Source organism: Aegilops tauschii, chromosome 4 (genome assembly GCF_002575655.3).
Source record: "Aegilops tauschii subsp. strangulata cultivar AL8/78 chromosome 4, Aet v6.0, whole genome shotgun sequence".
NCBI lineage: Eukaryota > Viridiplantae > Streptophyta > Magnoliopsida > Poales > Poaceae > Aegilops > Aegilops tauschii.
The window spans coordinates 59,579,019-59,596,869 of record NC_053038.3 but is presented as its reverse complement, the minus strand read 5'-3'; the positions used below and the strand labels follow the sequence as shown (position 1 = coordinate 59,596,869).

At 47.5% G+C, this 17,851-nt stretch overlaps 1 protein-coding gene across 1 annotated transcript; it reads right to left on the bottom strand.

The window, feature by feature from the left end:
• Nucleotides 1-144: 144 nt before the first annotated feature.
• On the bottom strand, nt 145-10,240 carry LOC109742897 (chaperone protein ClpC3, chloroplastic-like). Its single transcript, XM_040386609.2, has 7 exons — nt 8,777-10,240; nt 8,498-8,687; nt 2,474-2,688; nt 2,169-2,383; nt 1,932-2,010; nt 1,741-1,830; nt 145-1,608 (listed from the first exon to the last, which is right to left on the bottom strand). The coding sequence occupies exons 1-7, from the start codon at nt 8,825-8,827 to the stop codon at nt 562-564; spliced, it is 1,887 nt and encodes a 628-aa protein (XP_040242543.1). The 5' UTR covers nt 8,828-10,240; the 3' UTR covers nt 145-561.
• Nucleotides 10,241-17,851: the final 7,611 nt, after the last annotated feature.

Here is a 17,851-nt window from a genome sequence, read left to right as displayed (position 1 = left end):
ACCCATCTCCTAGAGCACGTCCATCTCCAAGAGAGGCGGTCGGGAGTAGTGGATAGTGCCACGTGGCGGAGGCGGCGCCAAAGCTATACATATTTCATAAGCGCAGGCGAATCGAGGGCTCTATGAATATCACCTAACCTGACATGGCCAGCGAGCCCCTCAACAACCGAAGGCGAAGTTTTTGTTGATAGTGAGGTGTTAGTCTCACCTCTGCCGAGCTTCAACAAGGCCGAATGGGCCGTGGCCTGCTCAACCCATGAAATTTTATATAGTATACGGCCCGCCCACCTTTGGGCCGCAAGCTACATCAACAAGCTTGAATCTTTGCGAGTTTCGATTCTTAGTACGTGCGTGTCTATATTGTAGTCCGTGTTTCATCAACTTGTTCAGATCTACTCATGACTATGGAAGCATCACAAAATATTCAGCTAGGCATCTCCACATCAGCATTCAACCTAAGGCCGATCACGAAAAGAAATACTTGACAATTTGATAGCAATGCTTAAAAAAAAAAGACAATTGTTGATAGCAAGAGTTAAGGAGTTCTCAAAAAAAAAGGCCCTAAGAGAAACACACGGGTCGGCCAGCCCGTCGGTTGTGGACGACCACGTTCCCATCGGAGTCAACATCTACAGTCAACGAATCCCATTCGCTGGCCTCCCCGGCGAGCATCATGTCTACGAGCCTGTCCTCCAGCAGCCTGGTGATGGCCCTCCGCAGCGGCCGCGCGCCGTAGCTGCGGTCGTAGCCTTCCTCGGCCACCAGCTCCTTGAACCTCTCCGTCACCCGCAGCTCCATCCCCTTCTCCCTCATCCGGCGGACGACCTCCTCCAGCATCTTGGAGGCGATCTCCTTTATTTCCGGCTTGGTGAGCTCCCGGAACACGATCACCTCGTCCAGCCGGTTCAGGAACTCCGGTGGGAACCCGTGCTTCTCCTTCATGTCCTTCTCGACCATCACGCCCGTCATCTCCCCGTCGCCGCCGCTGCCGGCGTTGGACGTCATGATGATGATCGTGTTCCGGAAGTCCACCGTCCTCCCCTTGCCGTCCTCCAGCACCTGCAGCAGCAGGTTGTACACGTCCTTGTGCGCCTTCTCGATCTCGTCGAACAGCACCACCGCGTGCGGCCGCCGGCGCACCGCCTCCGTCAGCTGCCCGCCCTCCTCGTACCCGACGTAGCCCGGGGACGCCCCTACCAGCTTCGCGGCCGCGTGCCGCTCGCTGTACTCGCTCATGTCGAGCCGGACCATGGCCTCCTCCGAGCCGTAGTTGCACGCGGCGAGCGCCTTGACGACCTCCGTCTTGCCCACGCCCGTCGGGCCGGCGAACACGAAGCTGGCGATCGGCCGGCCGGTGTCCCGGAGGCCGGCGCGCGAGCGGCGCATGGCGCGGCTCACCGCCTTGACGGCCTCGTCCTGGCCGACGACGCGCCGGTGTAGGGTCTCCTCCATCGTTCGCAGCCCGGCCGACTCGTCCGCGGAGACCCTCTCCACGGGGATGCCTGTTGATGAGGAGACGACGCGCTGGATGTCAGCCTCGGTGACCATCGGCACGGCAGACGTGATCTGGGACGTGAGCTCCAGCTCTTCCATGTGAAGCTCTTTCGCCTGTGAAATCATGATGGAAATTTTAAACGAAATGTGAAATCATGAATGACTAATTTTGGATTCTACGTATATAACAAGAAATAAGTTACAGGCTGATTGATTGATTGTTCGCAAGAGAAGACGATTGATTACCAGCTCGAAATTCTGGCAACGGACGGCGTCGTCCCTCCGTTTGATGATTTCCTCGCGCTTCTTGCAGAGATCTTTGACTTCCTCAGGTACCTGTCAGTGCCAGTAAAGTTTAAAATTCAGATTCTCGGATCATGAAAACTAAACTGCGTGCAGGTTTACACTTAGCTGCATCATATGAGAGAAAATGTTACCTTGCCATGACGTAGCCTGACTTGACATCCCGCCTCATCAATCAAGTCGATGGCTTTATCCGGGAGGAAACGATTACTGCAAACAAAAGACATTGTTAAAAGACACCAAACAAAATGAAAATATCTAGCACCAAAATACGTCCGGTACAATGACAACTAATATGGGACGGAGGTGGTACTAAATTGGAACCATCAGAGAGGAACACACCACAGGTATCGGTGGAATTCACAAATCTGATGTATCGGTGCGAGAGCCTAGCGGCGTCGATTAGCGCTTCCTTGGAATACTTGACCTTGTGGTGTTCCTCGTACCGCTCCACGAGCCCTTTGAGAATTCCTATGGCTTCATCAACCGTGGGCTCTAGAACTTTCACAGGCTGGAAGCGCCTCTCCAGCGCAGGGTCTTTCTCAATGTGCTTGGCGTATTCGTCGAATGTGGTGGCTCCGATACACTGACAACCAAAATTACGGTGAGCAATTTTTCATCACCGACGATGTCGGCACGACCAATTGACCAACTATGTAGAACATTTTTGGTGTACCTGAATTTCACCTCTTGCCAGTGCCGGCTTCAGAATGTTGGCCGCGTCGATAGCACCTTCTGCTGCTCCTGCTCCTACCAGAGTGTGAACTTCATCAAGGAACAATATTATCTCGCCGTTCTGTTTGATCTCTTCCATCAAGTTCTTCAGCCTTTCTTCAAACTCTCCGCGGTATTTGGTACCAGCAAGTAGGAGCCCCATATCAAGACTGATAACTGTTAGATTGATCTCCTCCCGATCGAGCCCAACGGCTCGACGGGCCCTTGACCCGCGCCCTGATCGGGGGCGCCCAACCAAACCATGGTTGGTGGGCCCCTATCGCCGCGCTATATAAAGGGGTGGGGGAGACGGCCGCAGAAAATAGGTGATTCACCGTGCGTCCAGAACCCCACCTACATCCCTACCGATCTAGGGTTAGCGCGATACGACGGGAAGCTCCACCGCCGCCACCACCCACGCACACTCGCGCTCACGCCGTTGCTCCTCCACCATGGCCACTGGCGCGAGTTCGTCTGGAGAAACAGAAGGTAGGACCACCGATGATCTAGCCTACTCGATCCCAAGGTCTATCAATGGTATCAGACAGGTTTTGGCTCAGATTTTCGGTAGAAAGAAATCACAGGAAAAGTAAACCCCTCCCAAAGAACCCTAATCTACAGGGCAAAGAACGAATCCTCAACGGAAAAAGTAAGCGCCGCCGCAAGGCCGCCCCGTTCCTCTCGATTCGGACGGGCATCGGCAAGCCGAGCCGTTCGGAAGAAGAACACATCTTGCAAAGGGAAAAGGGGCACCGCAGCCACGCCGTTCGACGGCGGCGCGCTTCCGCTGAGGGAAACGCGTCACCGGCGAAGGGGAGGCAACGGCGCCACGGATCGTCAGCAGACGCACAGGGAAGGGCTCTGTCGCGCCTCACTCGCCTCTCTTTGCCACTGGATTCGGTGGATGGGACGAATGGAAAAGGGAAGGCCGACTCGCGCGCGGCTCGCGCGGTGCGGTGGCTTCACGCCGTCGCCGGCGGAGCCCCAACCCGGCTGCAGGGAAGCAGAGGGCTTGGCCGTCCCTCTCTGTCGCTCTTTCTGTCACAGGAAGGAGGAAAGGGAAGGGAAAACGAGAGGGCGGCCCCACGCGGCGCGGTGGCGCGACGCCGTCGCCGGCGGCCGGGGCGACCCACTCTCTCCCTGCTGTCTCCGACGAGGAGAGCAACAGAGAAGAGGGAGGGAGCGGCGCACGAGGGGGAAATGAGGCTAGGGTTCCATCGCGCGACCGAGATCTGAGTTTTGATCGGGCGAAAGGTCCGGGTGACCGTTGGATCGCGATGGACGGCTCAGATGCAAACCCTAGAGTCGCGCGGGCCTTTTGGGCTGGCTGGCCGGCTGGACCGCGCTAAGGCCAGGTCGGCCCGCGCGAGCGTGCTACTGCAGGCCGTGGGCCGGGCAAGAGGGCAGGCTGGCGCTGTGCTACTCGGTTTTTATTTTATTTATTTGTCCAGTTTTTTGGGCATATTTACAATAGTTTTTTCTATACAAATTTTTCCAATGAAAATTTTGTTTTAGAAAATAAAAAAGTAAACAGAAAAAGTTCTGAAAATGAAAATAGAAAAGCTCATGAATTTTATAAAGAAAATTAAAAAGTTCATGATTTTTTATTCGGTCAAAGAAAAGTTTCTGTAAAGAATAAAAAGTTCATGAATTTTTTATTCATGTTTTCCGCTGCAAATAAAAATAAAAGTGCTCTTTTAAAAGTGAATAGAACAAAGTAAAAGATTAAATTGTTACTTCTTTAATGCATTTTTGAACCAATCGGTTAAAATTGCTTAAAGAGTAAAAGAGTACATAATTGTTTTTGAATAGAATATTGTAAAGTTCCCACTGTAAAGTAAAAGTTTTATTATTCAATTAAATTGGAACCAACGGGAAAATTTAATTGGAAGAAATGTTCTTAGCAATGTTTTTCCCCTGTGGGTGAAATAAGATGCAAATAGTTAAAATATGGTATTGTTATTTTCTGACCAACGTTGATGATAACAGTGCTATAGTTCTATGAGTCTTATGTTCGAAGTTTAAATCCCGGATAAATTTTGTATCAAAGTGATCAATTTTCAGAGAATGGATAAAGATCAAGAAATGCTCTTGAACTAGAGAAATGTATATTTCTTGTTCCCGCTGCAATAAAGTTGATGATGATGATTTATTCTTAGCAAAGTTGTTTAATAGAAATACTATCATCACATTGTTAATGAATTGTATGCATTATTTCCATTTCCGCCCAACGGTGATATGGAATTAATGTAGAAGGATGATGTTTATTCTAATTCTGCCACAACGGTGATTTAGAATATAAAAGAAAGTTTCAAAAGTTTAATGTGCATTTTTTTAACCAAACCAACGTAGGGTTATTTTTATGCCCATTATTGTTGATTATTGGCTATGTTTTCTCAGACTAAAAGTTTTCCATGCTTTCATTCGTGAAGGCGAATGGCTGGGTACTTGTGACCCGAAAGATGACCAAGAAAGGTCATAACGTGAGGGAGTATGTTCTCTCTAAAGAATGGCTTCAAAAGAAAAGAGATAGATCATTGAGAGTCTTGGTTGACGAATGTGTTTCATGTACTCTCTATGAATAAGATTTTTTCAGTCAACATGATTTGAAATGAAACAAGCAACATGCATGTTTAATTTGACCAACGTCGGATCAAGCATGTGTGTTAAAGAGCATTCGGATTTATTTCTGAATTTGATGATTGAATATGCAGTCAAAAGAGCCAATTCCGGCATTTATGTCCCTTACAGGGAATTACCCGCATAGCGGGAAAAGATGATTATGATAAAAATCGCATGGCGGGAAAATTCTGGGAAAATACCTGCGTAACCGGGTAAAGTTGACATAGTATTATGTCACAAACCCTGTATGGCGGGAGAAATGTAGGCAAAGGACTTATCCTGTATGATAGGAGAAAGATATGATGACTCATGTGCGTTTAATGTGTCCCACTCCGTGAGAAAAGTATGGAGTAGCTATTATGCTTTCCTAGTATCGACCATACACCTTATGTGTAACGGAAAGGCGCAATCGTACACTTATGGATATGGTGCGCAGCATGATGAGTTATTCCAACTTGCCAATGGGATTATGGATGGAGGCGCTTAAAACCGCCATTCACATTCTCAATAAAGTACCAAGCAAGTCGGTGCCCAAAACACCGTACGAGCTATGGACAGGAAGGGTGCCCTCCCTACAACACTTCAGGGTGTGGGGGTGCCCTGCTCAGGCCAAAAGGTTTAATCCAAACATTGCAAAGTTAGATCCCAAAACAGTGAGTTGCCACTTCATTGGCTATCCAGACAGATCAAAGGGTTTCGTTTCTACTGCCCAGACAGATATACAAAGTTTGTAGAAACAAGACATGCAGTCTTCTTAGAGGACGAAATGATGAGGGGGGCTTGGTAGTTCAGAAAATTGATCTTGAGGAGAAAAGGGTGCATGCACCTAATCCGATGATTCAGGAGCCATTTTTCTCACTACCAGTTGCAACTCCACCCATGACAACTATGGGAGTAGACCCGGAACCTGTCCGTCAGGAGCCGACTAAATCCGTTGTTGAGCATGAAAGGGAGGTGCAGCAACAAATTTTAGAAGAAGTGCCAGAAGTTGAGGCATAGAATGTGCCAGAAACTGAGGCTCTTAGAAGGTCTACAAGACCAAGAAAGTCAGCTATTTCTACTGACTTTAAAGTTTATAACACAGAAATGGTTCATATGGAAAAAGATCCCACCTCATATGAAGAAGCCATGAGAAGCCCTCATTCATCAAAGTGGATGAAGGCAATGGAAGACGAGATGAAATCGATGAGTTCCAAAGATGTTTGGGACTTAGAGTAATTTTCTAAAGGAGTCAAAACAGTAGGCTGTAAATGGGTCTACAAAATTAAGTATGACTCTAAAGGGAATGTAGAAAAGTATAAAACATGACTCGTGGCAAAAGGATTTACTCAAAGAGAAGGGATAGACTACAATGAGACTTTTTCCCCAGTCTCATGTAAGGATTCCTTCAGAATCATAATGGCATTAGTTGCACATTTTGATTTAGAGTTACATCAAATGGATGTTAAGGCGACATTTCTGAATGGTGATTTAAAGGAAAATGTCTACATGAAACAACCCAAGGGTTTTATCATGGAAGGCAAGGAAAATATGGGATGCCGCGTGAAGAAATCCATTTATGGATTAAAGCAAGCCTCTAGACAGTGGTATCTAAAGTTTAATCAAACGATTAAAAGTTGGATTTAAAGAAAATATTGAGGATAACTGCATTTATGCAAAGTTTAAAAATGGGAAATATATTTTCCTAATCTTGTATGTGGATGATATTCTGCTTGCTAGCAGTGATGTTAGTCTACTACAAGAAACAAAGAAGTTCTTATCCTCGAATTTTGACATAACAGATCTTGGTGAAGCATCATATGTTTTGGGCATAGAAATTCATCGAGGTAGAAACAATGGAGTCTTAGGACTATCGCAGAAAGCATATTTAGAAAAGGTTCTTAAAAAGTATAATATGCATGCGAGTAAAGCCACACCTGCTCCTATAGTTAAGGGCGATAGTTTTGGGAAATTCCAATGTCCCAAGAACCAGTACGAGATCGATCAAATGAAAGCAGTACCATATGCTTCGGCAGTTGGCAGCTTACAGTATGCACAAATGTGCACTCGCCCTGACTTAGCTTTTATCGCCGGGGTACTCGGTAGATATCAAGAGAATCCAGGCATAGAACACAGGAAGATGGTAAAGAAAGCATTGCGTTATGCACAAGGCACGAAGGACTACATGCTAATATACAGGAGAAGTGATTCCCTAGAGATAAAAGGGTATTCCGACGCAGATTTTGCGGGGGATAGAGATGATAGAAAATCCATGTTAGGATACGTATTCACTCTCGCTGGTGGAGCTATTTCGTGGAAAAGCTCCAAACAGTCAATAGTTGCATCATCCATAATGTATGCAGAATTCATAGCATGCTTTGAAGCGGGGCAGGCGATATGACTAAAGAAATTTGTACCCGACTTGAAAGTGGTAAATTGTATTCACAAACCACTAAAGATGTACTGTGACAACCAGCCCGCAGTATTTTACGCTCACAACAACAAGTCGAGTAATGCTGCCAAAACAATAGAGATAAGGTATTATGTTGTGAAAGACAAAATTCAGGATCAAACTATAAGTCTCGAGCATATAAGGACAAAAGATATGCTTGCGGATCCGCTAACGAAAGGCTTACCACCCAATGTGTTCAAGGAACACTTAGCCGGCATGGGTTTAAGGGAAAGCCTTATGATTCCTGGATAGGCCCAAAAGGAACAGAATTTGTTTCTGAACAAAACGTATGTTGTAGCTGTATGATTCTATCGGCGATTAAGCTGTGACGATGAAACATGCTCTATGTACCAATATATGATGAAACAAATAAACTAGAAAGTATAAGGTTAAAAGTAAAGTTGAGATCAAGGGGGAGAATGTTAGGTTGATCTCCTCCCGATCGAGCCCAACGGCTCGACGGGCCCTTGACCCACGCCCTGATCGGGGGCGCCCAACCAAACCATGGTTGGTGGGCCCCTGTCGCCGCGCTATATAAAGGGGTGGGGGAGACGGCCGCAGAAAATAGGTGATTCACCGTGCGTCCAGAACCCCACCTACATCCCTATCGATCTAGGGTTAGCGCGATACGACGGGAAGCTCCACCGCCGCCACCACCCACGCACACTCGCGCTCACGCCGTTGCCCCTCCACCATGGCCACTGGCGCGAGTTCGTCTGGAGAAACAGAAGGTAGGACCACCGATGATCTAGCCTACTCGATCCCAAGGTCTATCAATAACCTGCCATGATATAGACTATACTTAACAAGAGCAGCTAACTAATTGTTCATCTCAGGACTGCTAAAACTAGAGAAATTCAAGATCAGAACATTTTTAGTACAAGAGAGGTCATCAATTTCGTCAAAGGGAAGAGATGTCATCCCAATGGACACGAACCGTTTTCCCTTGAATTGTTTCAGGCACATCCCCGGCAGCGATGCGTAGAGCAAGCCCTTCGAATATCACCGTTTTCCCAACACCGGGCTCTCCAATCAGGCAGGGGTTCTTCTTCTTCATTTTGCCCAAGATTTGTGTGACACTCTCGATCTCCTTTTCCCTTCCGACAACAGGTGCTAACTTTCCCTGTAGAAAAATGGCATGTCTCTTCTCTTACAATATCCTTATTTGTGTTGAATTGATTTGCAATGCACAGTCAGTCTAGTATATAGCACCTCCTGTGCTAACTTTGTAAGATTCGTCCCATACGCCTCGAGTGTCGGCATCTTAGCTTCACTGCTTCCTGCCACAACACGAGCACCAACTGCTTGACCACGTGTGGCTTGAAAAATCCTTCGGAAGATCTGCGATGCAAGACAAATTTACGACAAAAATCAAGCATGAACCACAGCTAGACATACATAAGTAGGACTCTAAAATCTAAATGCACTTTAAGCGCATAGCCCACCTCAACTATAACAACGGTGTGTGCGACGATACGCGCTACGTTGCAAGGTTGTGTTGGCCTAAAAAAAGCCGTGTCTCCTCTTGTGCGAGAGCCATGACATCTAACGCGTGCTCAGTGAAACCCTCAAGCATTGCTCTGGTGACGAAACGAGCATCCTTTTTCCTCTCGACGATGAAATCCTCAAATGTTGCTCTTTTGACCTGAATCCTTGGCCAGGAGTAACCGCGGGAGGGTGTGCTGCTCTTAGACCCGACACCTTAGCATTGTGGCGTTGAGCCATCGAAACCACCGAGGGACGCCTCCTGGTTATTTGGGGTGATCGAAGAGAAGGTGGCCCAAGCAAGGTCGTTCCTGCCACCACTGCAAGTGCAGCTCCATAGCCTGTGGATTGCAGATAATTAGATCAAGACAAGCAACGGTCAGATACTTCCCTAGAAAAATTCAATATGGTTCCTGCATTCTGATGATCAGATCACATCGAGACACCGATATTTTTAATGCAGAATCCTGGAAAGTTTTCTTCCATTTGGAGAAGAAAGGTTTCGGGAAAAAAGTACTAAACCGTCTAGTATTTTGAAACATGGCAAATTTATAGTTCAACTTTGTTCAGCTAGGTTTCAAGTAAACAACAATTACCATTATTAAGATGACAAATGAATCCCCCTATGGTAGTAAAAGACCCCAGAAGAAACAATCCCCGTTATTTAGAGCTCAGTGTACAAATATGCACTAGCATATATATATTTCTCACAAAATTAAGAACGGGGTTCAAATTTCCATTTGACGCAACGGCACAAAAAAGAAACAGGATCCCTAAAAACGTCCTCAAACATACACAAAAAATGGTGGCACATAAAAAGTTAGCAGGCATGATGCAAGCAGGATGAAAAATGAAAAAAATACTAGAGGTTACTAGCTTATGCAATGAGCATGCATACTGGTGTAAGGCAAACCTGCAATCTGTATCGCGCTTAGAGAAGGGCTGGCCGAGACTCTCGGGCCAGCTGGGGCTTCATCAGAGGGGCGTAGCACTGACTCTGGAAGGCCATTATTTCGTGTATATTCAGAGAACCTGTCAATGCAAGATAATTGGATCAACTAGTCTTAAACTAGTGCTTCCACACGTGCTATATATATGATGATATTGCCAAGATGTTCTAACACTTCAAATCCCTAAAATCTGCTACCCTTGAACATACACTAAAATTTGGACAGAGCTGGCATGAAAATATCAGAACCAACACCATCCAGCCTCTCGAGCAATCAGAAAATGACCATCGGTTACTCATGAACAAGCATATTCGTGTGAGGCAAACCTGGAATCTGTATCGTGTTAAGGGAAGGGCTGATGTAGACTTGGGCCAGTTGGGGCTTCACCAGAGGGGTGTAGCACTGTAAGGCCATGGTTGCGACTTGAGATTACGTTCAGAAAACCTGTCAATGCAAGATGATTAGTTCAACTAGTCAAAAACCAGCGCATCCACAGATGCTATATGCTGATGATATCACAAGTGTGTGTACTGTGTAGTACGATTGAAGTGTAAAACACCAGAAGCAAAGGACTGAAATTTTAGGTTAGAATATCATGTCGGATCAGTGATCATCAAACCATGACAATTCCGGTGGCCATTGATCTCCCACGTCCCAGCTGCCGTATGCATGCATGCAAAACAATTTTTTGCAAGAGAACTGCATGTTTATTTATAGATAAGATAGATAGAGGGAGAGTGTAGAGAGTACAACCTCTAATCGAGACAACCTTGAAATAGGCTTTCACCCCATTTTATAAATAAAGCAATCATCCATACAACCATCCTTTTCTAAAAATCCGTACAACCAACAAGCAAGATAAAGCAAGAAAGGGAAGGACCAAGAGCTCAAACATACTACTACTACACCTATAGGGTGCATGCATGGATCAAAACGACCTAGCTACACAGGACCGAAGCAAGGATCAGAATCATACTGTAACAAATTCCGGCCGACCGACCGAGCTGTCTCTCACCTTCCTAAACCAGGCGATGGAGTAGCTCCTGAACAAATTCCGGCCGTCCTGCCCGCCGGCGGCTGCGACCCCTATCCTCTCTCTCTCTCTGTTCTGTATCGTACGTGTCCGGCAAAACGAGCGCTGAAAGATTGTGCCAGCTACGATAAGGAAACGTAAAATCCTAGGCCAAGGCTTTCCTTTCCATATTTTTTGCGGGAATAGGCTTTCCTTTCAGGAACTGGACCGATCGAAGCTGAAAGATCCACGCGTGCGCATACTACGAATCTCAAAGCACACACGCCCGACGCTGCGCGCGCGTGAGGTACCGGATGCGTGAACGGGCGCTGCGCAATGTTCGGACATACAAACCTGGTCAAACTCCAATCAGATCACAAGGTACTCCTACATAATTGGAGCACTAATCGGCCTCGTAGGAACCTCAACCTCTGCCGATCGATCACCTCGATCGATCCCAAGCATGGCGCCCAACAAAAACTCACGGACGGCGCCGGTGGCTCCGACGACGACGACCGTGCACCACGTCCCCGACAAGCTCCTCAGGCTCATCTTCGAGCGCCTCGGCTGGCCACTCTGGTTCGTCCGCGCCGCCGCCACATGCAGGCGATGGCGCCGACTCATCGTTCATGTGTACATCCCCCGTGGCGAACTACTACACCCCCTCGTCGTAGGCAACTACCGCAACAACCGCGCCGCGCCCGCCCGCGGCCCCGTCTTCGCCCCTTCCCCGCTCGCGGTGGCCGCCGTGGACCGCCGCCACTTCTCCCTCGACTTCCTCCCCGGCGGCGGCGGACCGTGGGAGCTCCTCGACAGCTCCCACAGCGTGCTGCTCCTGGCAAAGAGGAAGACAGGGTGGATGCGGCGCTGCTTTCCGGACCTGGTGCTCTGCGAGCCGGCCACGCGGCGCTACCAGCTCATCCCGCGCATGGAGGAGGTGAAGCACGAGCGCTACTTCGGCGCCTTCCTCTATGTAGACGGAGCCATCAACGTGGGCTCGTGGGAGGAGAAGAGCTATAACCAGTCCACGTTCCAGGTGGTCTGCCTACTCTACCAAAGGCACGACCGCGTGTGCGAGGAAATTGGCAGGGCCAGGGTCTGCGTGTTCTACTACTACACTCATTGTGGCAGATTGGTCTTGAACCGTCCGCCGGGATGGTACCTCAAGAAGGAGTACCATGGACCGTCGTCTCTTAATCTTCATGGTCCAGAATCTCTCTATTTCTTGGGGCGCACGACACATTTTCCGTATTGGGGTATCAAGCATGATGATCGAGCCTTGCTGCTTTTTAAAGGATATACCAAAGTCTACAGTGTGCCCGACGTCGCTCGAGGGTCGGTCTTCCGTCTTGTTGATCATAGCAGTCAGTACGACAAGATTCGTGTTGTTTGCTTGCATGGCAGCACTCTACGGATCTTTGTGGCGCTGTTTTATAATATGGAGAACTCGGTGCTTGAAAAGAGCATCCAGTTGACATCCAGTTGACAGAGGCTACAAGTGAGCTGGTAGGATACAAAGAGGAGTACTTTGGAGCTGGTAGCGGTGCCCTGGAGATTGTTGCGGCCGACAAGGGGTCTGTAGTCGTCACCATGGCAACAAAGGCATGGATGTTCTCGGTCGACCTTGAGACCATGGAGGTGGCGGAGTACAAGTGCAAGAAGAATGACGACGTCGTGGCCTATCTGATGTAGGGCGGAACCCTAGATGGCCGACTTTCACGAAAGGAGCGGATCCCTACGACGAACGTGATGAACACGAGGGGAAACACGAGGGAAACACGAGAGAAATCACTCAACCAACAAAAATAGATCACACATGCGCTAGATCGATGAACACAAAGGTAAGATACAAGATCCAAAGTCAACAACGGACGATACAAACGGTAACCGGTTCTTCTCCGTGAGGAGGTCTTGAATCCACGAGGGGATCTTCCCGTGAGGGATCTTGAATCCAAGGTGGATCTTCTCCGTAGAGGGGCCGCAGTCTCTCTCGTGGAGTAGATCCGATATGGATGAGCAAAGCTCTATCTCTAAATGAGCTAATCCTTTGCTAACCCTAGAAAGATGGAGGAGAAGGAGTATATATAGTCTAGGGGGTCGAAGGGGTACACGGGCTTCAGCCCTTTACTGTGCGCAGACAGACGGAGCCGGATGTCCGGGCGACGGGCCGGATGTCCGGGGCTTCAGGAGGGGCCGGATGTCCGGGCCGGGGGCCGGATGTCCGGGCTGGCGGTGCAAACTTCTGTAGTCTCTGGATAGGCGGGGTCGGATGTCCGGGCTGGGGGGCCGGATGTCCGGCGGCTCGGGAAGAGCAGGATGTCCGGGCCTCTGGCCGGATGTCCGGGCTGATGTGGTTCAGCTTCGGGTGCCTTCTGTGATGGGCGCCGGATTTCCGGGCTGGTGCCGGATGTCCGGGCTTGCGGGAGGGGCCGGATGTCCGGGGCCTGGCCGAATGTCCGGGTCCTGTAGCCTTTCTCCGGTTCCTCTCGTCGTGCTCCTTCATCCTTGTACTTGGGGACTTGTCCATCATTCCGAGCATCTCCGAGAGGGTCTCCTTGTTACCTAGGCATATGTAGTGTCCTTGCATTAGGTAGCAACCATGTCTCACATGAATGGAAAGGGAAGATTCGGAAAGGAGCGAGTTCACCTTAGGTCCAATGGCGTAGGCTCGAGTGTACATGGGGATGATCGTCGGATGCTCCGCATCATCTCCCTCCCTTGGGAAAGATCCGACCTCGGATCGAAATCCTCATCACCATGGAAACGGTTGTCGTGGACGGACTTGTAATTGGACGGAGTGGAAGTCATGGCGCAATCCAAGTACTCCAAGGTGTTTCCGGAGTGGTACACATGCAAAAAGAGCAAACACAAACGACACTTGGAAATACAATGGTTAGCGCACACAAAGTGTCCATCATTGAAGAATGAGTCCGTGCGGCAAGATTGTTCGTGACAAAACACATGAAGCTTATCAAGATGATAGAGAATGATATGCAAAGCGTTCATGAGAGAAAAATCATACATTGTGCACACAAATGTGTTGTGAATATGATCAATGCAACCACGGTGCAAAATGATGTCATAGTGAGACGGTTGATCAATAGCATGAATATGACAATGGATGCTCAATTATGAATAAGTTATCATGCAATTGATGGTAGGCAATATGATCATGATGTATGAATATGCCATCAAGAAAGATCACAACAAATTTGCTAAGGAAGTGTACAAGCTCATATATCATGGATGACATCGAAATACAATATGCAACAAGGCAATCATAATGTGAGTCAATCCATGCATAAGATGCAAATTTGCTATGGGTATGATATGTCCATCGAGCATGACATGTATGAGCACAATCAACAAATATGAAGGTGGGGGTGCAATGTGTCAAAGGAGTGTTGATGTACCAATGCTCGATGTCGTGGCATGAGTGGAGGTTGGAAGGTGCATCCAATAAGTGCGAGCGCTCCTCAATGTGAAGGTCCATAGAGCCAATCTCCAATGTCGCTCCTCCATTTGCGAGATGTAGTATGTAGACAACAAGAAGGAAACAATAATGAAAGAATGACCCATCCAATATGCGTATTTGAGGATGGCTCAAAGGGAATGAGTTCACCTTTAGGAATTTCTCAAGGATGATGGAGTTGCACATCTTGTATGCCTTCACATAACCAATATGTCTCGTGATGGTACCTCCTTTTGAATCCTTCAAAATGAAAGAACATGACAAACACTCGGAAAAACAAATGAGGTTAGCGTAAATGCAAAACCTATCATTCGAGTGGTAAGATACCCAACAAGTGTTCTCATCATAAGAAAGGACAAGGGAGCATTTCATGGTATGTAAGCATATGATGCAACTACAACCAAAGACAATAGGCTCAATCAACCAAGTATGCATCACAAGTGAAGTATCCAAGTATCCAAGATCATTAAGCATAGAGGCAACTATTGGAGGCAAGCGACAATAAACGAGATATATCATGTGAGAGGCATGAGCATATATGTCATCAACCCAAGAAAGCGAGTAATGGAACATGGGTGATGCAACCAAGCAAGTAATCATAGTGATCAAGTCAAGCAAGCTAGTAGTGCGAAGATGCAACATACTAGAAGGAATCATGGCAAGCATGTCATGTGTGCAAATAGTGGTCATGAATAATGCAAGACATATCACAAGCATGAAAGCAGGATATGAGCAATATATCATCAATGTATTGGCGCGAGGCCATATGTAAATAGCAATGGGACATCATGACTCTCCCAACACAACAATCAGCAATAGCATGAGGCACATGATAAACATGGCAATAGCAACAAGGATCTCCACCAAGCATGCAAATACTCATAGAAATAGCATAATGGTGTTTCATGGGTAAATGCAAGCAAGGGTCACAATTGCATGGCAAAGGCATAGAAGCAAGCATAACATGCAAAGTGAACACGATAGAATGGGCATAAGGTGACAAATGGTAAATAGCCCAAAGCCGTGTGAGAGACAAGTAAAAGGAATGCACGAAGTCGTTGGGCGAAGGGAATGGTGGGAAGGACAATCCACGGGATCCCAAGTCATCTTTGCTCTCAAGAGCTCGTTTCGTCAACTCATGGGATTGTGAGGTTGACGAGTGTTCATAAGTACCTACACAAAACAAAGACAAAGGGAAAATTGTGTGTGCGTGGTAGATGTACACATCATCCATCATGATGCATACGTGCTTGTGTCGGTTAGCACAAAATATCCAATGCTCAAATAAATGAGATGCGTGATATAGAAACATGTCATCCATCATGAGAGGTTTGTTATTATGTATAGCATAAGGGAGACTCAAATTTTGTAATGCATCACTAGTGATATCTAGAGCATTGTTATGTATGGTATGCATATGGTGCAAACAATTATGGGAATCATGCAAAGTATGGAATGCATCAAGATCTCCTAATATGTATGAGGAAATATGGGGGTTGCCTCATGAGCATTAGTAGAAACATCACATGGAGAATATTGACAACATCCAAAACAATGCATATTTGGAACAATGTGATCATGGCATGGTATAGTAGAAGAATTGCACAAATCATGTAAAGGAAGCATAGCAATATCATCACATGAAAAATAAAAGCCAATGACCATCATCTCGTCATCTATGCCATAAGTGCAAATGGGATTTATTTTAATGGGATATGCATAGTTACTATGTTGAGATTGAAATGATGCAATATGGGAGATCTCATTCATAGCATATGACAAGTTCAATGGGTTGTCGAACATGATGTGACCAAAAGAATTTTCACAAGATATCCTATGGAGCATAGCATCACAACTAGGCAACTCAACATGCTCATCAGCATATTCATCATAAATTGGTAAGTCAAGACATGAAGAAGTCACACTAGCATGAAGCATGGGAATAGGTGGATCAACATCATGCAAGCAATCATTGGGAAAATAGTCCACTAGTGGGACAAGAGAAGCACTATCACCTATGTTACCTTTGGAGCGTAGCTCATGTGTTGTAGGTGAGGTTGCAACTTGATGGTACCATGTGGGGGGTTCATCATCGTCCACCATGGCCATCGGTTTTCCCATTGGAGGTATGGACTCGTCGAGGATAGGCGTGTCGTCATGTAGGAGACCTAGCACCAAAGAAAACACACTCGGAGTAGAGGTTAAGTCGTTAGAAATCATAGTGGCCTCACATGCCGTGTCAACTACCTCACTCACTAAGTGTTGTGGCTCACTCACTCCCTCAAGGATGCTCTCACTCATATAGTTGGTGGAGTCACTCAAATGGCTCTCAACCTCACATAGGATGTGTGGCATGCTCTCAAGTGTGGGACTAGTGGTGGTCACACTCATCCTCTCATAGGAAATGCTCTCCTCACATGGCAATTGGGTCATCCCATGATATGTGGGTGTCGGAGAGATGTTGGTGCAAATGTCTCCATGCTCAACTCCTATCGCCGCCTTGGTTGAAGGGATAGTCCCATGCTCAACCTTCTTGTCGCCGTCTTGTTGTTGGAGGCCCATATGATGTGGCACCTCGTAGCTCGTCTCCATGACCGAAGGGAATTTCCCATGCTCGGCCATCTTCCTTGAGGGGCTTCCGAAGATGGAAGTGTCGCCCTCGCTCGTAGGTGGTCGCCTTGGACTTGATGAAGTCCTTGTAGGCGTACTCGTGGGAAGTAGGCGAAGATGCCGTACATCCGAAGGCGAAGATGCCTTCATAGCACTTGGCGAAGATGCCGAAGTGGTTGTTGTAGCCGTAGCTCCGTCTTGGTGGTGCTCGTCTCGCGGTCTTCTCTTATGCTCATGAAGCTTGGACTTGTACGTTTGCGCTTGTGGAGCATCTTCATGTTGATGGTGTCGTTGTCGCACTTGAGCTCGTAGTAGATGTCATTCGTCGTCGTTGTGCACATGATGCTTGGAGGTGTCTTGCCCTTCATGACGATGTTGGCGATGGTCGCCATGGAGATGTGGACGTGGACGACTTGCGCTTGCATCTTGTTTGCGCTCCAAAGATGATCGACTTTCTCGCCGCCGCCTTGAGGATGATGAAGGGGCAGAAGACTTGTAGTCGGCCACCATGTCTCGTAGTTGATCCTTTAGCTCACCCAACTTGGTGTCGATGTAGTCCCTTTTCCTTGCTTCGGAGTGTTGTATGTCGATGGCGAGGTTGTCGAGGCGCTCTCGCAAGGTAGATTGTGCGCCTTGCATTTCGTGTTGTAGTCCGAAGATGGACATTTTGGTGATGTAGTTGTTCACGCCGTCGTTGTTGTCGAAGACCGGAGATGAAATGCCTTGCCTATCCATCACAAGACTCGAGCAAATATGAG

Coding starts and splice junctions, on each gene's coding strand:
- LOC109742897 (XM_040386609.2), bottom strand. CDS start 8,827: ATGCCGACACTCGAGGCGTATGGGACGAATCTTACAAAGTTAGCACAG. Junction 2,689..8,497: donor AATTCAAGGGAAAACGGTTC/GTGTCCATTGGG, acceptor TCAATCTAACAG/TTATCAGTCTTGATATGGGG. Junction 2,011..2,168: donor AGGCTCTCGCACCGATACAT/CAGATTTGTGAA, acceptor GTCTTTTGTTTG/CAGTAATCGTTTCCTCCCGG.